Source organism: Camponotus vicinus, unplaced genomic scaffold, assembly GCF_025532165.1.
Source record: "Camponotus vicinus isolate PSW18456_S1 unplaced genomic scaffold, iyCamVici1.0 SCAF_8, whole genome shotgun sequence".
Classification (NCBI taxonomy): domain Eukaryota; kingdom Metazoa; phylum Arthropoda; class Insecta; order Hymenoptera; family Formicidae; genus Camponotus; species Camponotus vicinus.
The window spans coordinates 7033888-7059120 of record NW_028141980.1 but is presented as its reverse complement, the minus strand read 5'-3'; the positions used below and the strand labels follow the sequence as shown (position 1 = coordinate 7059120).

Below are 25233 nucleotides of genomic sequence, written 5' to 3'. Positions count from 1 at the left end.
CAAAAAATGCCAATTAAGACAGTAAAAAGGATGCGGTGTCAATACAAAAGAGAAAAAAAAGCATAATCACATACATACAATAGTCTATAGGAGTGAACGCTATCCCATCCAAGTCGATCCACCCGAAAAAGACCGATGCAAGCAGCACTCTCAACGGTAAAAAGCGCGAGGAGCGATGCACTGACAAAGTAAACATAACAGAGTCATATATTTGCAATAAAAATTGATTGACAACAGTCAAGGGCTACTCACTCGGACAACGAGAAGACCGACAGAGACGAAACGAACATCCAGCACGCAAACAATCAACTAAGTCGAAAATTCAAACAACAACGGAAAGCGCTATCAAACTGTGGTCGAACAAAAACAATCCATGTACATGGAGGGCAAACATCAGCTCATTAAATCTTAGATATGTTTTCAATAATCGACAGACACGATGTGTTCAACTTTAAAGTATCGCTTTGGAGGTTCAACGAATTCCTTTGGCGCTTGATATGAATCATTTCAGATATTAGTCTTTTACCTAAAAACATTTCCTCATCCAAAATGTCAACCTTATCAAAATCAAAAGTGTGATCAAGCGCTCTATGTTCCGCGATGACGGACGTAAGATTCCTTCTATGTTCTTTGATTCTCGTTTTCAACAAGCGTCCAGTTTGTCCTACGTAAGAAGCGTCGCAGTCCACGCAGTTAATTTTATACACTATATTACTGCGCGAATCTCTCTGCAAACCATCCTTACCGACCTTAATAAATCGGCGTAAGTTATTGATTCCCGTGTAAGAGAGCCTAACATTAAGATTCCCGACGCAATGTCGAAAACGTTCCGATATGTTCCTCACATATGGGACATTAAAATATGTAACCCTGCTTCCCCCACTAACATCATCTGTCCCGATCTCACAGTCCGTCAGAATGTTATTGCATTTGTCACTGAATCTGTGAAACAGAATATTAAGCCGGTCAGCAATAGTGTGAAAGATAAAAGAGAGCGGATATCCATTGTTCAAAAGAATGTTAATGACAAATTCAAAATTTTCTTTATGGAATCTTGGATGAGAAAGCCAGAAAACCTTATCCGTCAAGCCGATTATCGTACCCTTCTTCTGGCAAAGGGGGTGTCGCGACTCAAAGTGGAGGTATCTTCCGGAAAAAGTCGGTTTATGAAACCAATTAAATTCGATAAATCCATTTTCTAAAATGATTGTGATGTCAAGAAAATTCAAACGGTTGTCGACACTCTCCTCCATAGTAAACTGCAGCCTAGTGTGGAACGAATTGAACGTGTTCATAATAGTATTAGTATAAGTATCGAGGGGGGAGCCGCCAACACAATATCGTCAACGTATCTGAAATAAAATGGAAGATCCACATCAAGAGTCGCGATCGCCCTAGCTTCTAAATCTTGGAGCGTGATCTCCGCGATGATCGGGGAAAGAGGAGAGCCCATGGGCGTGCCAAATGTTTGTTGATAGCAAACATCATTAAACATAAAAAATGTAGAGTTCAAAATGAGGCGAACTGCCATTAAGAACTCATCGCGAGGTATCTGGCAATTCCCTACTATATAGTCCCATCTGACACAAAGACTGTCCAAGGCCATATCTAACGGTACCATATCTACGTTGGTGAATAGAGAGACGACATCCAGTGAAATCAATTTTACATCACCATCGACATATCTACCCTTGAGTCTGTCGACAACTTGTGCGCTATTGATAATTTGGCTATCAGGTCTCGGAATAGACTTGTAAATAATGTCATGTAAAAATTTGGCGAGGCCATAAAGAGGCGTGTTCTTAGATGAGACTATAATGCGTAACGGATTATTTTTCTTATGGATTTTCGGCAGCCCATAGGCCCTCGGTAAAACGCCATCCGTACAATTTAACGCTCTATATCTCGCAACAGAGATGTAATCACGAGCTCTCCATCTCACTAACAAATCATGCAAACTGCTAATCACCTTATTAATCGGGTTCTTATTTACTACTCTATACGTGTTTTTGTCTGCTAACAAAATAGACATATTAGAAAGATAATCGTCCTTATTCAACGCGACTGTTATATTGCCTTTATCGGCTCTCGTGAACAAAATGTCAGGATTCTCCTTTGTGAATTCTTTTACAGCATTCAAAGAACTCAAAATAATTTCATCAACAGGAGACTTTTTTGAAAAGGAATTATAAAAGGTACTTATAATAGGGAAAGATCTGTTTCTCAACGTCGTACGTATCTCTGTGGGCAGCCTGTTGATGTTATACTCCACATTCTTCAGTAATTCGACAGTCGTTCTTTCCTTGTCAACCACCGGTAAACAAAATTTCTCTCCAAGTTGTAGTAAACGTTTCACATCATGGGGTATGGGCGCTGAAGATAAATTAACAAACCATTCGTCTCTTAATTCCAAGATCGGAGAAACACGTGGCGAGAAAGATGACGGATCAAGGTTGATACAAATAGAAGAGGGGGAGGGTAGGGGATTAAAGGAAAAATTCACATTATTATATATTGCTGAAGATTGACTAACTGGATGCGTCACAACTGCAGATTTATGATTCGGATGCATGTAAAAATAACGAATCGGACGAATATCTTTCAGTGTCTCTTTCAGTTGTTTATTTAACAACCATTTAAACTTCTTGTCTAGTTTCGAACTTACATAGAGATAGAAAGCGCGCTGAGACCTACTCTGTTTAACAAAAAAATTATTACAGATAGATATCGGTAAATTGTTAGATATAAGTCGAACAACAACAAACATCTCGCGGCGCAATGCTCGAATGTGTCTGTACGAATCCTTAATTTCGTTCTTCAATATATCCGTAACGAACCTAGACCTTAAATTAACATGTCGCCTGCGTGACACGGAATGGTGTAATTCATTATGATAATGGTTACAAAAACTCAGATGTTGTGGTGTTACATTGTGACTAATGCACTTCCTCAAAAATATAATACGCAAATTTAATCTAGACAACCGCTTGTTAATCCAAACCCATTTCTTTAAATAAGATACAGTCCTAAAACCGAAATAAAAGCTAACAAATTGAAAAAAGGTTGAAAAACGCATATTTTCAGCCAGCGCAATATTAACATAAAATTACACAAAGTTAAACGCTCCCCAAAATTAACAAATTAAAATGAATAATAAGAGGCAATAAGGAGCCAACGCGGTTGTAGGGCGTGAAAAAAAATTTTTCCTCCAGACAGTCAATTGAAACGATCTTTCTTCTTTATTTCATACGTTTCGGCCTCATTTCGAGCCATCTTCAGTGATTCTAATACAATCAAAAAATGCCAATTAAGACAGTAAAAAGGATGCGGTGTCAATACAAAAGAGAAAAAAAAGCATAATCACATACATACAATAGTCTATAGGAGTGAACGCTATCCCATCCAAGTCGATCCACCCGAAAAAGACCGATGCAAGCAGCACTCTCAACGGTAAAAAGCGCGAGGAGCGATGCACTGACAAAGTAAACATAACAGAGTCATATATTTGCAATAAAAATTGATTGACAACAGTCAAGGGCTACTCACTCGGACAACGAGAAGACCGACAGAGACGAAACGAACATCCAGCACGCAAACAATCAACTAAGTCGAAAATTCAAACAACAACGGAAAGCGCTATCAAACTGTGGTCGAACAAAAACAATCCATGTACATGGAGGGCAAACATCAGCTCATTAAATCTTAGATATGTTTTCAATAATCGACAGACACGATGTGTTCAACTTTAAAGTATCGCTTTGGAGGTTCAACGAATTCCTTTGGCGCTTGATATGAATCATTTCAGATATTAGTCTTTTACCTAAAAACATTTCCTCATCCAAAATGTCAACCTTATCAAAATCAAAAGTGTGATCAAGCGCTCTATGTTCCGCGATGACGGACGTAAGATTCCTTCTATGTTCTTTGATTCTCGTTTTCAACAAGCGTCCAGTTTGTCCCACGTAAGAAGCGTCGCAGTCCACGCAGTTAATTTTATACACTATATTACTGCGCGAATCTCTCTGCAAACCATCCTTACCGACCTTAATAAATCGGCGTAAGTTATTGATTCCCGTGTAAGAGAGCCTAACATTAAGATTCCCGACGCAATGTCGAAAACGTTCCGATATGTTCCTCACATATGGGACATTAAAATATGTAACCCTGCTTCCCCCACTAACATCATCTGTCCCGATCTCACAGTCCGTCAGAATGTTATTGCATTTGTCACTGAATCTGTGAAACAGAATATTAAGCCGGTCAGCAATAGTGTGAAAGATAAAAGAGAGCGGATATCCATTGTTCAAAAGAATGTTAATGACAAATTCAAAATTTTCTTTATGGAATCTTGGATGAGAAAGCCAGAAAACCTTATCCGTCAAGCCGATTATCGTACCCTTCTTCTGGCAAAGGGGGTGTCGCGACTCAAAGTGGAGGTATCTTCCGGAAAAAGTCGGTTTATGAAACCAATTAAATTCGATAAATCCATTTTCTAAAATGATTGTGATGTCAAGAAAATTCAAACGGTTGTCGACACTCTCCTCCATAGTAAACTGCAGCCTAGTGTGGAACGAATTGAACGTGTTCATAATAGTATTAGTATAAGTATCGAGGGGGGAGCCGCCAACACAATATCGTCAACGTATCTGAAATAAAATGGAAGATCCACATCAAGAGTCGCGATCGCCCTAGCTTCTAAATCTTGGAGCGTGATCTCCGCGATGATCGGGGAAAGAGGAGAGCCCATGGGCGTGCCAAATGTTTGTTGATAGCAAACATCATTAAACATAAAAAATGTAGAGTTCAAAATGAGGCGAACTGCCATTAAGAACTCATCGCGAGGTATCTGGCAATTCCCTACTATATAGTCCCATCTGACACAAAGACTGTCCAAGGCCATATCTAACGGTACGTTGGTGAATAGAGAGACGACATCCAGTGAAATCAATTTTACATCACCATCGACATATCTACCCTTGAGTCTGTCGACAACTTGTGCGCTATTGATAATTTGGCTATCAGGTCTCGGAATAGACTTGTAAATAATGTCATGTAAAAATTTGGCGAGGCCATAAAGAGGCGTGTTCTTAGATGAGACTATAATGCGTAACGGATTATTTTTCTTATGAATTTTCGGCAGCCCATAGGCCCTCGGTAAAACGCCATCCGTACAATTTAACGCTCTATATCTCGCAACAGAGATGTAATCACGAGCTCTCCATCTCACTAACAAATCATGCAAACTGCTAATCACCTTATTAATCGGGTTCTTATTTACTACTCTATACGTGTTTTTGTCTGCTAACAAAATAGACATATTAGAAAGATAATCGTCCTTATTCAACGCGACTGTTATATTGCCTTTATCGGCTCTCGTGAACAAAATGTCAGGATTCTCCTTTGTGAATTCTTTTACAGCATTCAAAGAACTCAAAATAATTTCATCAACAGGAGACTTTTTTGAAAAGGAATTATAAAAGGTACTTATAATAGGGAAAGATCTGTTTCTCAACGTCGTACGTATCTCTGTGGGCAGCCTGTTGATGTTATACTCCACATTCTTCAGTAATTCGACAGTCGTTCTTTCCTTGTCAACCACCGGTAAACAAAATTTCTCTCCAAGTTGTAGTAAACGTTTCACATCATGGGGTATGGGCGCTGAAGATAAATTAACAAACCATTCGTCTCTTAATTCCAAGATCGGAGAAACACGTGGCGAGAAAGATGAAGGATCAAGGTTGATACAAATAGAAGAGGGGGAGGGTAGGGGATTAAAGGAAAAATTCACATTATTATATATTGCTGAAGATTGACTAACTGGATGCGTCACAACTGCAGATTTATGATTCGGATGCATGTAAAAATAACGAATCGGACGAATATCTTTCAGTGTCTCTTTCAGTTGTTTATTTAACAACCATTTAAACTTCTTGTCTAGTTTCGAACTTACATAGAGATAGAAAGCGCGCTGAGACCTACTCTGTTTAACAAAAAAATTATTACAGATAGATATCGGTAAATTGTTAGATATAAGTCGAACAACAACAAACATCTCGCGGCGCAATGCTCGAATGTGTCTGTACGAATCCTTAATTTCGTTCTTCAATATATCCGTAACGAACCTAGACCTTAAATTAACATGTCGCCTGCGTGACACGGAATGGTGTAATTCATTATGATAATGGTTACAAAAACTCAGATGTTGTGGTGTTACATTGTGACTAATGCACTTCCTCAAAAATATAATACGCAAATTTAATCTAGACAACCGCTTGTTAATCCAAACCCATTTCTTTAAATAAGATACAGTCCTAAAACCGAAATAAAAGCTAACAAATTGAAAAAAGGTTGAAAAACGCATATTTTCAGCCAGCGCAATATTAACATAAAATTACACAAAGTTAAACGCTCCCCAAAATTAACAAATTAAAATGAATAATAAGAGGCAATAAGGAGCCAACGCGGTTGTAGGGCGTGAAAAAAAAATTTTTCCTCCAGACAGTCAATTGAAACGATCTTTCTTCTTTATTTCATACGTTTCGGCCTCATTTCGAGCCATCTTCAGTGATTCTAATACAATCAAAAAATGCCAATTAAGACAGTAAAAAGGACAGTAAAAAGTGTTGCGGTGTCAATACAAAAGAGAAAAACCTTTTTTCAATTTGTTAGCTTTTATTTCGGTTTTAGGACTGTATCTTATTTAAAGAAATGGGTTTGGATTAACAAGCGGTTGTCTAGATTAAATTTGCGTATTATATTTTTGAGGAAGTGCATTAGTCACAATGTAACACCACAACATCTGAGTTTTTGTAACCATTATCATAATGAATTACACCATTCCGTGTCACGCAGGCGACATGTTAATTTAAGGTCTAGGTTCGTTACGGATATATTGAAGAACGAAATTAAGGATTTGTACAGACACATTCGAGCATTGCGCCGCGAGATGTTTGTTGTTGTTCGACTTATATCTAACAATTTACCGATATCTATCTGTAATAATTTTTTTGTTAAACAGAGTAGGTCTCAGCGCGCTTTCTATCTCTATGTAAGTTCGAAACTAGACAAGAAGTTTAAATGGTTGTTAAATAAACAACTGAAAGAGACACTGAAAGATATTCGTCCGATTCGTTATTTTTACATGCATCCGAATCATAAATCTGCAGTTGTGACGCATCCAGTTAGTCAATCTTCAGCAATATATAATAATGTGAATTTTTCCTTTAATCCCCTACCCTCCCCCTCTTCTATTTGTATCAACCTTGATCCTTCATCTTTCTCGCCACGTGTTTCTCCGATCTTGGAATTAAGAGACGAATGGTTTGTTAATTTATCTTCAGCGCCCATACCCCATGATGTGAAACGTTTACTACAACTTGGAGAGAAATTTTGTTTACCGGTGGTTGACAAGGAAAGAACGACTGTCGAATTACTGAAGAATGTGGAGTATAACATCAACAGGCTGCCCACAGAGATACGTACGACGTTGAGAAACAGATCTTTCCCTATTATAAGTACCTTTTATAATTCCTTTTCAAAAAAGTCTCCTGTTGATGAAATTATTTTGAGTTCTTTGAATGCTGTAAAAGAATTCACAAAGGAGAATCCTGACATTTTGTTCACGAGAGCCGATAAAGGCAATATAACAGTCGCGTTGAATAAGGACGATTATCTTTCTAATATGTCTATTTTGTTAGCAGACAAAAACACGTATAGAGTAGTAAATAAGAACCCGATTAATAAGGTGATTAGCAGTTTGCATGATTTGTTAGTGAGATGGAGAGCTCGTGATTACATCTCTGTTGCGAGATATAGAGCGTTAAATTGTACGGATGGCGTTTTACCGAGGGCCTATGGGCTGCCGAAAATTCATAAGAAAAATAATCCGTTACGCATTATAGTCTCATCTAAGAACACGCCTCTTTATGGCCTCGCCAAATTTTTACATGACATTATTTACAAGTCTATTCCGAGACCTGATAGCCAAATTATCAATAGCGCACAAGTTGTCGACAGACTCAAGGGTAGATATGTCGATGGTGATGTAAAATTGATTTCACTGGATGTCGTCTCTCTATTCACCAACGTACCGTTAGATATGGCCTTGGACAGTCTTTGTGTCAGATGGGACTATATAGTAGGGAATTGCCAGATACCTCGCGATGAGTTCTTAATGGCAGTTCGCCTCATTTTGAACTCTACATTTTTTATGTTTAATGATGTTTGCTATCAACAAACATTTGGCACGCCCATGGGCTCTCCTCTTTCCCCGATCATCGCGGAGATCACGCTCCAAGATTTAGAAGCTAGGGCGATCGCGACTCTTGATGTGGATCTTCCATTTTATTTCAGATACGTTGACGATATTGTGTTGGCGGCTCCCCCCTCGATACTTATACTAATACTATTATGAACACGTTCAATTCGTTCCACACTAGGCTGCAGTTTACTATGGAGGAGAGTGTCGACAACCGTTTGAATTTTCTTGACATCACAATCATTTTAGAAAATGGATTTATCGAATTTAATTGGTTTCATAAACCGACTTTTTCCGGAAGATACCTCCACTTTGAGTCGCGACACCCCCTTTGCCAGAAGAAGGGTACGATAATCGGCTTGACGGATAAGGTTTTCTGGCTTTCTCATCCAAGATTCCATAAAGAAAATTTTGAATTTGTCATTAACATTCTTTTGAACAATGGATATCCGCTCTCTTTTATCTTTCACACTATTGCTGACCGGCTTAATATTCTGTTTCACAGATTCAGTGACAAATGCAATAACATTCTGACGGACTGTGAGATCGGGACAGATGATGTTAGTGGGGGAAGCAGGGTTACATATTTTAATGTCCCATATGTGAGGAACATATCGGAACGTTTTCGACATTGCGTCGGGAATCTTAATGTTAGGCTCTCTTACACGGGAATCAATAACTTACGCCGATTTATTAAGGTCGGTAAGGATGGTTTGCAGAGAGATTCGCGCAGTAATATAGTGTATAAAATTAACTGCGTGGACTGCGACGCTTCTTACGTGGGACAAACTGGACGCTTGTTGAAAACGAGAATCAAAGAACATAGAAGGAATCTTACGTCCGTCATCGCGGAACATAGAGCGCTTGATCACACTTTTGATTTTGATAAGGTTGACATTTTGGATGAGGAAATGTTTTTAGGTAAAAGACTAATATCTGAAATGATTCATATCAAGCGCCAAAGGAATTCGTTGAACCTCCAAAGCGATACTTTAAAGTTGAACACATCGTGTCTGTCGATTATTGAAAACATATCTAAGATTTAATGAGCTGATGTTTGCCCTCCATGTACATGGATTGTTTTTGTTCGACCACAGTTTGATAGCGCTTTCCGTTGTTGTTTGAATTTTCGACTTAGTTGATTGTTTGCGTGCTGGATGTTCGTTTCGTCTCTGTCGGTCTTCTCGTTGTCCGAGTGAGTAGCCCTTGACTGTTGTCAATCAATTTTTATTGCAAATATATGACTCTGTTATGTTTACTTTGTCAGTGCATCGCTCCTCGCGCTTTTTACCGTTGAGAGTGCTGCTTGCATCGGTCTTTTTCGGGTGGATCGACTTGGATGGGATAGCGTTCACTCCTATAGACTATTGTATGTATGTGATTATGCTTTTTTTTCTCTTTTGTATTGACACCGCATCCTTTTTACTGTCTTAATTGGCATTTTTTGATTGTATTAGAATCACTGAAGATGGCTCGAAATGAGGCCGAAACGTATGAAATAAAGAAGAAAGATCGTTTCAATTGACTGTCTGGAGGAAAAATTTTTTTTTCACGCCCTACAACCGCGTTGGCTCCTTATTGCCTCTTATTATTCATTTTAATTTGTTAATTTTGGGGAGCGTTTAACTTTGTGTAATTTTATGTTAATATTGCGCTGGCTGAAAATATGCGTTTTTCAACCTTTTTTCAATTTGTTAGCTTTTATTTCGGTTTTAGGACTGTATCTTATTTAAAGAAATGGGTTTGGATTAACAAGCGGTTGTCTAGATTAAATTTGCGTATTATATTTTTGAGGAAGTGCATTAGTCACAATGTAACACCACAACATCTGAGTTTTTGTAACCATTATCATAATGAATTACACCATTCCGTGTCACGCAGGCGACATGTTAATTTAAGGTCTAGGTTCGTTACGGATATATTGAAGAACGAAATTAAGGATTCGTACAGACACATTCGAGCATTGCGCCGCGAGATGTTTGTTGTTGTTCGACTTATATCTAACAATTTACCGATATCTATCTGTAATAATTTTTTTGTTAAACAGAGTAGGTCTCAGCGCGCTTTCTATCTCTATGTAAGTTCGAAACTAGACAAGAAGTTTAAATGGTTGTTAAATAAACAACTGAAAGAGACACTGAAAGATATTCGTCCGATTCGTTATTTTTACATGCATCCGAATCATAAATCTGCAGTTGTGACGCATCCAGTTAGTCAATCTTCAGCAATATATAATAATGTGAATTTTTCCTTTAATCCCCTACCCTCCCCCTCTTCTATTTGTATCAACCTTGATCCTTCATCTTTCTCGCCACGTGTTTCTCCGATCTTGGAATTAAGAGACGAATGGTTTGTTAATTTATCTTCAGCGCCCATACCCCATGATGTGAAACGTTTACTACAACTTGGAGAGAAATTTTGTTTACCGGTGGTTGACAAGGAAAGAACGACTGTCGAATTACTGAAGAATGTGGAGTATAACATCAACAGGCTGCCCACAGAGATACGTACGACGTTGAGAAACAGATCTTTCCCTATTATAAGTACCTTTTATAATTCCTTTTCAAAAAAGTCTCCTGTTGATGAAATTATTTTGAGTTCTTTGAATGCTGTAAAAGAATTCACAAAGGAGAATCCTGACATTTTGTTCACGAGAGCCGATAAAGGCAATATAACAGTCGCGTTGAATAAGGACGATTATCTTTCTAATATGTCTATTTTGTTAGCAGACAAAAACACGTATAGAGTAGTAAATAAGAACCCGATTAATAAGGTGATTAGCAGTTTGCATGATTTGTTAGTGAGATGGAGAGCTCGTGATTACATCTCTGTTGCGAGATATAGAGCGTTAAATTGTACGGATGGCGTTTTACCGAGGGCCTATGGGCTGCCGAAAATTCATAAGAAAAATAATCCGTTACGCATTATAGTCTCATCTAAGAACACGCCTCTTTATGGCCTCGCCAAATTTTTACATGACATTATTTACAAGTCTATTCCGAGACCTGATAGCCAAATTATCAATAGCGCACAAGTTGTCGACAGACTCAAGGGTAGATATGTCGATGGTGATGTAAAATTGATTTCACTGGATGTCGTCTCTCTATTCACCAACGTACCGTTAGATATGGCCTTGGACAGTCTTTGTGTCAGATGGGACTATATAGTAGGGAATTGCCAGATACCTCGCGATGAGTTCTTAATGGCAGTTCGCCTCATTTTGAACTCTACATTTTTTATGTTTAATGATGTTTGCTATCAACAAACATTTGGCACGCCCATGGGCTCTCCTCTTTCCCCGATCATCGCGGAGATCACGCTCCAAGATTTAGAAGCTAGGGCGATCGCGACTCTTGATGTGGATCTTCCATTTTATTTCAGATACGTTGACGATATTGTGTTGGCGGCTCCCCCCTCGATACTTATACTAATACTATTATGAACACGTTCAATTCGTTCCACACTAGGCTGCAGTTTACTATGGAGGAGAGTGTCGACAACCGTTTGAATTTTCTTGACATCACAATCATTTTAGAAAATGGATTTATCGAATTTAATTGGTTTCATAAACCGACTTTTTCCGGAAGATACCTCCACTTTGAGTCGCGACACCCCCTTTGCCAGAAGAAGGGTACGATAATCGGCTTGACGGATAAGGTTTTCTGGCTTTCTCATCCAAGATTCCATAAAGAAAATTTTGAATTTGTCATTAACATTCTTTTGAACAATGGATATCCGCTCTCTTTTATCTTTCACACTATTGCTGACCGGCTTAATATTCTGTTTCACAGATTCAGTGACAAATGCAATAACATTCTGACGGACTGTGAGATCGGGACAGATGATGTTAGTGGGGGAAGCAGGGTTACATATTTTAATGTCCCATATGTGAGGAACATATCGGAACGTTTTCGACATTGCGTCGGGAATCTTAATGTTAGGCTCTCTTACACGGGAATCAATAACTTACGCCGATTTATTAAGGTCGGTAAGGATGGTTTGCAGAGAGATTCGCGCAGTAATATAGTGTATAAAATTAACTGCGTGGACTGCGACGCTTCTTACGTGGGACAAACTGGACGCTTGTTGAAAACGAGAATCAAAGAACATAGAAGGAATCTTACGTCCGTCATCGCGGAACATAGAGCGCTTGATCACACTTTTGATTTTGATAAGGTTGACATTTTGGATGAGGAAATGTTTTTAGGTAAAAGACTAATATCTGAAATGATTCATATCAAGCGCCAAAGGAATTCGTTGAACCTCCAAAGCGATACTTTAAAGTTGAACACATCGTGTCTGTCGATTATTGAAAACATATCTAAGATTTAATGAGCTGATGTTTGCCCTCCATGTACATGGATTGTTTTTGTTCGACCACAGTTTGATAGCGCTTTCCGTTGTTGTTTGAATTTTCGACTTAGTTGATTGTTTGCGTGCTGGATGTTCGTTTCGTCTCTGTCGGTCTTCTCGTTGTCCGAGTGAGTAGCCCTTGACTGTTGTCAATCAATTTTTATTGCAAATATATGACTCTGTTATGTTTACTTTGTCAGTGCATCGCTCCTCGCGCTTTTTACCGTTGAGAGTGCTGCTTGCATCGGTCTTTTTCGGGTGGATCGACTTGGATGGGATAGCGTTCACTCCTATAGACTATTGTATGTATGTGATTATGCTTTTTTTTCTCTTTTGTATTGACACCGCATCCTTTTTACTGTCTTAATTGGCATTTTTTGATTGTATTAGAATCACTGAAGATGGCTCGAAATGAGGCCGAAACGTATGAAATAAAGAAGAAAGATCGTTTCAATTGACTGTCTGGAGGAAAAATTTTTTTTTCACGCCCTACAACCGCGTTGGCTCCTTATTGCCTCTTATTATTCATTTTATTTTTATGTTTATTCTTATAACTTCGTTATTCGGCATTGAAAAGGATCCGAATTGGATCGAAACGCAGCGTTTGTCTTATTAAATAAATAATTTTACATGTTTCATCACATGATTTGAAATAATTGTCTATTCTTGCATACATTACACCTATTGCGTGGTCCAACAAACCTTTTGACTAATTTTTTATTTAATAAACATAGTTTGAAAATACTATAAAAAATTAATTTTACTAAATTTTATTAATTATTTATAAACAAGAATGGAGAAAACAAAAAAGATAATATGTCGAAAAATAAGGACCAAAAATCTATATAAGTGCCGCAAATGACAATATATTGATCGTTAGCATTGATTGTGATTGCAAGTGTTGAAAACTAAGAAAAACTAAATGTTGAAAATGAAGAAAAAAACAAGAAATAGTTGTATCTTTCTCTATCGATATCTTATACTCAATATTCAGTGACGCTCGACGCGAACGATCAATCATATATCGCTTTACGGCTTTCCTTTGCCATTCACTCATTCACTCTCTCAACCATTCATTCATTCTCTCTTTCTTTTGCTCATCCTTTTTATAACAAATGTGAATATATGATAATATGACTAACCTTTTAATCCAGCCTTTTTTGAAGGAAACTCGACGGCGATTCAGAGACAAATGTTTGTCATCATATTTCCGTCCCATTGTATGGACACACTATTATAAGAACTACACTATAATACACTAAAAAAATTAGTAATTCTTTTCCACTCGTTTTCTGAACACGTAACAACGCGCTAAAAAGGTCGGTTCTAGCGCTGTTTTCTTGTTTCGCGTATTGATCGCGCGACTGCGAGTCTTTACGCGTAATCAGATGATCGCAAGCGCACGCATGTGTGTGTATGTGTATGTAAGTCGACTTACTCCGCCATTCACACTTATATCTAACATTTTTTCGATTTGAAAATAATTGCAATGGATTAATAAAATTTTTACGGTTAGAATGACACCAAACACGACATAAGTCGGATCATTTTTAATTAAATATGTAATTAAAATTTAATAATTAATTTGATTAAAAATGATCCGATTTATGTCGTGTTTTATGAGGCTTGAAATAATTTCTTAATTTTACATAAACCATAAAATATCTAGTAAAATATTCATTTTTCCATTATCTTACCTTAATACTTTTATGTACAAAATAATAAGAGGAATCAATTGCTGTAAAGAAAAAAAGGTTTTTTAAAAAAAATATGTAATTGTTGATTGCAAATTACATATATTTTCTTAAAAACAACTATGTTTTTTCTTTACACCAATTGATTCCTCTTATTATTTTGTACATAAAAGTATTAAGGTAAGATAATCGAAAAATGAATATTTTACTATATATTTTATGGTTTATGTAAAATTAAGAAATTATTTCAAGCCTCATAACTCGAAAAGTACTCAATGAAGAAATATTTTATTATAGTTTTTGGAAAGCTCTCGAAGTTAGCTACAAAAATGTGCAATAAAAAATATAGTGTTCCATTTAAGAAATTGAAGGTGACCTTCATGTGATCTTCAAATAACTCTTCAAGGTCAAACCAATGGTACCCTCTTATGGCCCCCCCTCGAAACCATACAACTTTTGTCTGAAACATTTTTCTGTATCTCTCTTAGTTTTCCAGATATCCGCCTGGGGCGATTAAAATGCCCCACCCTGTATATATTATTATATTATTAGTTTAAATAATGATTCAGATCATTTTCATATTTATAGTGGGACATATTTGTTACGGTAAAAAACGTATATATAAGTTGCATATACGTTTTTCTCTGCCTTACTTTACGTCCATGACTACGACAGCCGTAAGCGCTTACGTTTATATTATCATATAAAATATTAATATTAAATATTTATTTAAGATAATAGTAAAAGTAATAAATATTTTAAAAACACTTATTTAATCTAATTAATTTTTAAATAGATATCATACGATGTATGGATATCACACACATTCATGATAATAATAATATTAATATGTTAAATGTTTATTATGTTTACCGCATTCTTCAATCGAACACATGATCGCGTTCGATAGCGCCAGTAGTACCTTAACCTACCGCAACCTACCATGACAAAAAACTGCTTGCAGTCGCCGAATAATTATCGTCGCATTGTCGCGTCGTCGCGTCGTGTAGTAACGTGTCCGCGCGTGTTTCTTTCATCGAGTGATTTTTAATCGCCAACAGTTATTATTCGACAGTGATTAATAGTGATCAGTGATAGAGTCATTAGTAAATTTCTCATCTCATCGAATGAGTAAATAAATGTGATTACGTTAAAGTTTATAAAAGAATACAGTTCATGAAAGAAGAAAAACTTTCAGTTAATAATTTAGTGTGGATTTCTTGTCTTTTGCAACGTGATATCTACGTTAAATTTGAGAACGTACGATCTATCCGAAAATTCATTTCTCCTTCAAGCAATTACAGCAATACATCAAAAGTCATCGAACAAGGTAATAATAACTATTTTTTGACGTTATGTGAAAACAGATCTCGGGAAGTCAGAGGGACAGTGTGTCAAAGGAAATTCGTGAAAAGAGAGGAATTTTTAGTGGGTAGGGAGTACCGAGTTGGTAATTCGACTTGGTACTCGAGTCCCACATAACTCACTGGATCGACCGATGGGTATGCATAAAATGCATTTTCCCCTCTCTCGTAAAAAAAAAAAAAAAATTACAGGTGAGTGAGCGAATGAGAGAGAGAGAGAGAGACAGACAGACTGACTGACAGACAGACAGATAGACAGACAGAGAGAGAATGTATGTGTTCGCATGTGTGTCTGTATGTGTATAGCGACCAGCTGATCGCAGCAGGCGCCCCGCGTAAGCACCCGCGTCTGACGGTGAATCGCGCCACCCTTGCCTGCCTCTTGTATTCGACCCGTCATACGTTAGCTACTTCCTTTAATAATTCAAAAACTAAGCTTCGGACGAAATTTTGCCGAAGGAAAAATCGTCTTTGAATTGATTCAAGAATATGTCATTTCAGGGACACAGGGGTTATTTTGAATCACCCTGTATAAGGAACGCAGCGACGAAACATCGAGTCTCAGCTCACTAAGTCTCAGAGTGCGATCGCTCAGTAAAAGACCAGCAGCTGCAAAAACTCTTTTGAAATCGTAGTCTTCGACTACGTGTAACTTTTTGGCAACGAGGCTTACGCCTCTACGTCATTCATCACCGGCGGAGTCGGATACCACGGCCAGCGTCAACGCCCCGATCACCCGGGCCGACACGACAGCCGTGGAGAGGCGCAGAACCGGAGAGATGAGTCTCCTTCGAGCTTCTGCCGTGGATCCTGCGACCGATCACCTTGGAGCCTCCACGCTTCACCAGGCCTCCTCGTCAACTCCTGGAAACCTGGGACATACGTGTCCGGCGATATACCTCGCCAACTGGACCTTGGACGGTCCCCGAGCCGCTATCACTACTGCCTCCTTCACCACAGACAAGGATGACTCAAGGGACGCAAACCAATGCCTTAAGCCGCATCCATAGGGGAACGCAGGCAGGCAGCTTAACCACAGAGCAAGGCACCCAATCAGATTCCGACTGGGAAGCGAGCACTACTACGACAACTACACAGACCGAGCTGACCGGAAGCCTAGTGGACGAGAACAACAACAACTCCTGGGGGCCGATAAAACTTACCGAAACGACCCCACGAATCTCCTACCGAGAACGCTTGCATATAAACGGTCCTTGTCAGGACCATTGTAAATAGACTTGAATAAACTGTATATAGATCACACTCTCTCTCTTCAATTCAGCGGATCCTTCACCCGGCGAGCGTGCGAACATACGCGGCGCTAGGGAATCACTGTCTTTCCTTGGCAGCGAAATTACGAACACACAGGCAGTGATAGAGCGACTACCACCGCACGAAATCTACAATTGGTGACCCCGACGGAGAAACGCTGCTGAAGGAAGATGCCAAAGAAGGATACAACGATCATGCTAGACGAAGAAGAAACTAGTGTCAGCCGAATAGCCGTGCGAATCCCTGCCTTCTGGCCCGAAGATCCAGAACTCTGGTTCGCGCAGATTAAGGGACAATTCGCTCTCGGAGGAGTCAGCGATGACGACACCAAGTACAGTTACGTACTTTCCAAGCTAGAGCCTAAACAAGCGAGGGAAATTAAGGACGTCATCACACGTCCTCCCTCCACAAACAAGTATGCCGCTATAAAGAGCGCGCTCATTCAGCGTCTAACAGACACTCAGGTGCAACGGATAAGGCAACTACTCGAGAGAGAGGAGCTAGGAGATCGCAAGCCTTCGCAGTTTCTACGCCACCTATCTACCCTAGCGGGAACAACAGTATCAAACGAATTGCTAAAGACACTATGGTTGGGACGACTACCATCAACCATGCAAGCAATCTTAGCCACCAAGAAGGACGACGAGCTTCAGGACATAGCAGAGCAAGCCGATAGGATCCACGAAGTAAACAGCCAAGCCTTAGTATTGGCTACGGAAACAGCAACAGGAAGCCCACAGAATCCTTGGGCAACACAAATGGAGGCGCTCACCAAACAAGTGGCCACCTTAACAGAGCAAATGACGTCTATGGCCAAGGAACTCCGACAAGGACGAGGCCGAGCACGAAGCCGATCTAGGGACAGAGCGAGAAGCAAGACACCTAGGAAAGACGGCATCTGCTATTATCACAGACGATTCGGCGCAGAAGCCAAGAAGTGCACCAAACCTTGCACGTTTCAGGGAAACGAGAAGGGCGATCATTGATGGCGACCAATGACAGCAGCCCTGGACCGTTTCGCCTCTATATGACAGACCGTCATACGCAAATCAAATGCCTGATAGATACCGGATCAGACGTCGGCGTCTACCCATATGCTATGACACGGACCAGACAACGCCCCATGGATTACGAACTCTACGCTGCAAATGGTTCAAGGATAACCACGTACGGATTCATAACAATACAACTGGACCTAGGCTTAAGGCGAGCCTTTCCGTGGCGATTCATCATCGCCAACGTGGGACAGCCTATCATTGGATCTGATTTCCTGGCACGTTATGATCTTCTGCTCGACATGAGGAGAGCCAAACTAAGGGATGGAAAGACAGGACTCACAGCAGCAGGTTCCAGATGCTATTCCCGTGTCACATAAATAAAGACGGTGCTAGGGGAGACAAACTTCCACCAAATATTAGCGGAATACCCTGACATCACCAGACCGGGCAAGGCCAATAGCAGCATTAACCATGCCACACAACATCACATACATGTGACGCTAGCAGGGTTGTTACGTTTTAAACATTTATATTTGAAACAAATGTTTAAAACATGTTTTAAACATTACATCAAATTAAATACAATTTTGTTTTAAACATGATTTTTTAAAAATGTGTTTTATTTAAATATATTTTTAAAGCATGTAATTAAGTTATTAAATAATTTTAATATACATGTATATTGTAATAAAAATTATTTCACATATGTATGTTAAAAACATTGATATATATTTCATATACATATGTATACATTATATAAACTATCATATATTGATAAAATTAAAATAACATTTACATTAAAATAAATATTATTTCTAATCATTATTTAGAATTATACTGTTTGAATTTAAAGTTCTCATAATGGATACCAGTTTGGACGCTTTTTCTGTTCCTAGCCTATTCCGTATTTTACTGTGTACTAAGCCGAAAGTAGAAAATAATCTTTCAATACCTGCAGAGGATGCAACAGCTGTATGCAGTTGCATAGATAAATCAAACATAGCATCATTTATGCTGTTTCGAAGAGCACACCACCATGACACTGGATGGACATTGTTCATATTTTGAGTTAAAAATAAATATTTTCTAAATGGTGAACTTTGTGCTTGATATAAGATTATAAACGGCATTGCTTCAGGATGATATGCAGCTGCATACTCTAATGCTTCCTCCACTTGATTTTGACTTAATTTTTGACCTCTGTAACGATGATCTAATAAATTTTCTAAATAATGGAATGATGTCATTGCCATATTAAAGCGAGTTTTAAAACAATCTATTTCAAAAATAGTAGTTTTCTTTTTCGACACTTTGCAATAAATCTATTCATATTTCAGTAACTTCTGCAATAGTACATTTCATAGTAGTTTCATTTTGAGCTTTATCCAACGCACTTGAAATTTTCTGCAGTTTAAATAAATATTTTTCTACTTTGCTTTTTAAATCAATATTTTGAACTTTGGCATATATTTCTGTATCAATTGATATACGGTTTTCTGTACATACTTTGACAAGAATATTCCAATTTTTTAAATATGATTCAAAACAATCAGATAAAGTATTCCAGTGGACATGCGGACCAGCGGACATCTATAGGTAAATTAAGAGAAGTGCCACCTGCCTGTTTATATTTAGCCGCTGAAAAATGAGTATATTTGAAATACTTTATTATTTTTTTTATGTCATCTTTTAAACCTGGCACATCTATATCTTTTCCTAATAAATTTAGAATATGTGCAGAACAACCATATGTTATTATATCTGGCATGTCTAAATCTTCGCGCTGTGAGAGTTGTTTTCTTATTTTAGTCATATTACTTGCATTGTCGGTTACGAAACTTTTAACAAAACAACCAAATTTTTGGCAACTTTTGATTGCTGTAACAGCTAAATCTAGTAAATAATTTGCAGTATGTCTATTTTCTGCTGTATCAATTGTATCAATTAAGTGAATATTTCCTTCTGATATATCGGTTACTGAGACACAAATAATTGGTTCAACGTGAAGATTACTCCAGCCATCCATTACCATAGATACTATTTTACCTTTTAAATCTTTTTCAATATTTTGTCTCACGGAAAGATAAACCTCATTTAATAATTCGTTAGCAATTTCATGACGAGTTGGTGGCTTGTAACCTGGACGTAAAAGATTAATCATTTTTTTAAATTCTTTGTGTTCTACATGTCGAAATGATGAATTTGTACTATATATAAATTTTGCAATTTGGAGGTCAATATTTTTACTTTCCATTTTTGTAGTTTTTCTTATAAAAGAATCCAATTTAGAATTTGATATTTCTGAAGAAGTTGAAAGTGATGATGATATTGAAGATAATACTAAAGATTGTGCGATATTTTCTACAGGATCAGTAACTTTAATTCGTTTATTTTGTGAGTCTGTAATGGAATTAAAATATGCATTTTAAATTTTATTATTAACATTTTCCAGCTAATGTTAGAGAATTTATGTATACAAAATAAAACATTTAATAAAATAAGTTGGTATCTTAGCAATATAATTTAAAATAGGATTGTTTTAGTTTTTAGTAGATATACTTGACAAAAAAATATATAAAATTTATATAAATTTAAAAAAATGCAAAATATGAAAAGAAATGCAAATATTTTCATAAAATTATTTATAGTATATGTAATTGTGCAATGTGTAATATATTAACACACATTTTATAAATTAATTAATAACACATTAAATATATTATAATTCTATTACATTACTTGATAAAATTTTTCTAACAGTAAAGTAATAAAAACATGAAAAGCATAAAGAAAAATATTTAACAATAATATATTATTTTCTATGAAAACAATATACATATGTGCAAAAATGAGAAAAATGTAATCAGAGAGATTAATATAATAATACACAATGCTGCAATTTGCTGTTTTAATAAATTTATTATTAATCAAGTTTTATTATCAATAAATTAATTGTTGCACTTATTTATTATTATTTTTCTTACTATTGGTTTATTTATTATTATTTAGACAATCATTTTTGTTTACTAATTACTAAAAAAATATTTCAGAGAATTTTCAAATAATATTTTAGAGAATAAATAAAATTAATATTATAATAAATTAATATTAATATTAGAACGAATTAATATTATATTAATTAAAAAATAAAATAATTGCTATACTTTATAAAATGATAAATTTTAAACGTGTGTACATGTATCTATGTGTATATAACTTATTTTTACAATAACTATGATATGTAATATTATTATTTCATTTTATAATGCAATGTCGTATATGTATATACTTACAATTTTGTTTTTCTGTTTGATTCATCACTTTTAATGATTCATTATTATAATCGATATCGTCCAATTCCAATTGATCACATATTTCGTCTTTATTTATATTTATAGAATTGCATTTATGTATATGCAACTTCATTCGTGCTACTAGAGAACACATTTCTTTCTTACAATGTTTACATTTGGCTCTTATTGGTTTATTGTTTTCTTTTAATTTGGTAAAATGTTGCCAAATTGCATCTTGTCGTCTACCAATCATGTTTTTATGGTATATATAAAATTTTGCCTTATATTATAACAATATAAGGTACAAACTCTTTCGAATCTAAAAATCTTTTCATACACATTTGAACACGTTTTAATGTATTACGAAATATACGAACAATGAGACTACTGCACGTGCTGTTATTACGCAGAAGAAAAACTGAAGAATTAACAAAAGAATAAACAAAAGAGCGCGCTCTATACGTAGCTTTGGCAAATACAAGCGCTAAAAGTATTGTGTTGATACTTGGCGCTTCTATAAATGGCGCCAATATAAATATAATGCAATATATCGTAATTATTCGTAGTTATTTCTGTATATGTAAAAATTCGATATTAGACGGTACTATGATATATAGAAGCGTCAGTTTTACATATTAAGATATATATATATATATATATATATATATACAGGGTGGCCCATTTTAATCCATCCAGTCGAATATCTCGAAAACCAAGCCCGGGAGAGAAAAATGTTTCAGACAAAAGTTGTTTGGTCAAGTAGGCCATAAAAATGTAATTGTTAATTGCAAATTACTTTTTTTTTTTCGAAACAATTATGTATTTTCTTTACACCAATTGATTCCTCTCATTATTTTGTACATAAAAGTATTAAGGTAAGATAATCGAAAAATGAATATTTTACAAGATATTTTACGGTTTATGTAAAATTAAGAAATGATTTCAAGCCTCATAACTTGGAAAGTACTTAATGAAAACTAACTTAATTATAGTGTTTTGGAAAGCTCTCGAGATGAGCTACAAGAATATGCAAAAGCATATAGGGTGTCCCGCTTAAAAAGTTGGAAGTGGCCTTCACGTGACCTTCAGGTGACTCTTCAAAGTCAAACTAATAGCACCATCTTATGTCCCCCTTGAAACCATATAACTTTTGTCTGAAACGTTTTTTTCTACAATCAAAATTAAAAAAGTTGTTCAGGGTCATCGATTAAAATGGGACACCTTGTATATATTTTTATATATATATCTTTACCTACTTATTTTTTAAGTGATGTATATAAAAATTTATTTTAAAATTATTATCAATTAGAAAATTGATTATATTTTATTTTATTATAATTTTATTTTTTATTTTTATTTATTATTTATCATTTTTTTATTATTTTATTTTTATTTTATTTTTATTATTATTCATTTATTAAATTTTTTACATTTCTTTTTTAATGGAAGAGACCACTACCTTCTCGCGGTTTCCGTTGAGCAACAAGATGTACGTCATACATTAATACAAAATAATAATAACAAAGTACAATTCTATTAAAATAAATTTAAATATTATTTTATTACAATTATTTTTTTAAAGAAATTTTTTTTAATAAAAAATCGTACATATTGGCCAAGAGTGGAAAAATTTAGATAAAAATTGAGATAAAAATGTTAGATAAAAATTTAGATAAAAATATGTAAAATTTGTTTTTGTATATGTTATTTTCTCTTTTTTAAACAACATATAAACTTTTATAAAAAAAAATCAATAGGAAAATATTATGTGTTAATAAGTACGAATTGACGGCAACATGTGCGATAATAAGTATCGCACATGTTGCCGTCAATTCGTCAGCTCGAGATTTCATGGATCCAATGGATACAATAGACCTTCTCAAAAGAGAAGGAGATAGAAGTTAATCTATCCGTCTTTCTCTATCAAAGGTAACCGAAGGTAACCGAAGGTAACCGAAAGTAGTCGAACGTCGAGCGTACACGTATGAGAGCTTATGCCTTAGTGTGCGAAAGTGGTGGGAATTCAAATCGTGCCGCCGCTGGATGCAGCGTACGCAATCTGGTAGCCTTGCATCTTGTGTCTCTTTGACAATTCTGATGACAAATTTAATCGGCCGATTATGTTAACCGGCGATGGTGAAACTGACCCTTACACTTTGTATTATTTTAATAAATGTATTTAGACAATATTATAACAAGACTAGTTGTATCAACTATTGCGACACCACGAATAATAATAATAATTTTTAAAGATGTTTTTATAAATGAATAGCGTTGTCAATAAATTATTAAATCAATAAAACAAAACAATAAGGTGTGATAAATAATGTATAAAGTTGAGTCGATAAATATCGGTAATGAAATGATCTTCAAAGAAGCAGAGTTGTCACAAGAGTTACCACAAAGCTTACACATCCAACTAGCCGGCCAACTTCGATTTTTTCAATTTTTTTTATAGCGAATCGTTTGTTGGTCGTTTGTTGGTGATTGTTGGCCTAATTACAGCGTTTGTTAGTTTATATTTTTTTGTGAAATAAAGAAACAAAAATTAGCGTGAAGTTAGCCGGCGAAATCTCATTTTCGTTTAAAAAGCGGTTCAATCGATACGGAATCGTTTGGGGATGATTGTTGGCCTAATTATAACGTTTGTTGGTTCATTATTTGCCTTAAAAACGAAAAATAATCTTTCACATTAAGGCCGGATTTACAATAGGTATAATAAGCCTTAAGGAATTGATCAATCACAGTTGAATGTGAAATAGTAATCGAATATGATTGGTTAATTTCTTACGACTTAAGGCTTACAATCTAAACTTGGCTTAAAGCGGCGTCTACAATGAGATTTTAAGGCGTAAGACTTAAGAGGATGTCGGACCGTCCTATTTTACCGATCAAAACGATTATTTTTTTCTGCACCGAAATTTTTTTATAGATCGTACGGAATAATAAATCCTTTTCTATGATTAAAGTACACATAGTAATATACACCGGAGCTATTGATTTTTTGTTAAAAACGAAAGAAAATTAGAAAATTATAGGTTTTTTATCGACTTCTGACGTCAGATCGTAACAATACTCTCTTAATATAAAAGTTTTACAGTTTGTGCGTGCAAAATAGAATTAGTCCAGGCTTGTAATTATATGAAGGAATATAGATGAACTTTTAGAAATAAGTTTAAAAGTCGAATAAAAACAATTTCGGTGCAGAAAATTTTTGTGCATATGGGTTTGTGTGAAATCGAGGCAAAAGAGTAAAACAGACCCGTAGATTAGTTGCCCGATGTCGCGATAGGAGGCGCTATAATCTGTTTGTGTGACAAGGAGAGACAATATCATACCATCCTTCTCTTCCATTTCGCGTGTAATAGTATACGTCAGTATACATGTACGCACACACTAAGGCATTACACTCCTGTGTTTTCTTTCTCGTATTGCGCGTCATAGATACTCGCTGTCGCGCGGCGTCATAACAATCGTACGCGTAACAAGCCTCGCGAAAACAGCGTTACAACGTGGAAAATATTCTGTGTAAGTTATAGATATACACAACACACACACACACACACACACACACACACACACACATATATATATACAGGGTGTCCCGAAACTACCGCGAGATATTTTAAAGACAGATTCTCTGGCCAATTTAAAAACAATTTTTCCTCAGCGAAAATGTCGAGGGAGATCATTATTTTTTGCATATTCCCAATTTTTGTCATTATGTATCTTTCTAACTAAGCCTTAAATTAAAATTCTATTAAAGTAAACTCTACCTAAAATTAACTAAAGAATGTAACTTTATTAATATTTTATTCCCATAAGGCTTATGGGAATAAAATATTAATAAAGTCACATTCTTTAGTTAATTTTACTAAAGTAAAGAATGTGACTTTATTAATATTTTATTCTCATATTTTATTCCCACTTTATTAATATTTTATTCGCTTAGTATGCGAAAAACCCTTTATTTTCAATCATTTATAACTCGAAAACTATTAG

General features: G+C 36.0%; 1 protein-coding gene and 3 pseudogenes across 1 annotated transcript; 2 read left to right on the top strand and 2 right to left on the bottom strand.

Moving 5' to 3' along the window:
* Window positions 1-401: 401 nt before the first annotated feature.
* On the bottom strand, window positions 402-3005 carry LOC145976379 (uncharacterized; annotated as a pseudogene).
* Window positions 3006-3695: 690 nt separating this feature from the next.
* LOC145976378 (uncharacterized) lies at window positions 3696-9290 on the bottom strand (annotated as a pseudogene).
* A 704-nt stretch (window positions 9291-9994) lies between these two features.
* Window positions 9995-12589, top strand: LOC145976377 (uncharacterized; annotated as a pseudogene).
* Window positions 12590-17110: 4521 nt separating this feature from the next.
* Window positions 17111-17926, top strand: LOC145976376 (uncharacterized). Its single transcript, XM_083107436.1, has one exon. The coding sequence runs from the start codon at window positions 17111-17113 to the stop codon at window positions 17924-17926; it is 816 nt and encodes a 271-aa protein (XP_082963562.1).
* Window positions 17927-25233: the final 7307 nt, after the last annotated feature.

Bases quoted from the DNA above. Each gene is read 5' to 3' on its own strand.
- LOC145976376 (XM_083107436.1), top strand. From the start codon at position 17,111: ATGCCAAAGAAGGATACAACGATCATGCTAGACGAAGAAGAAACTAGT.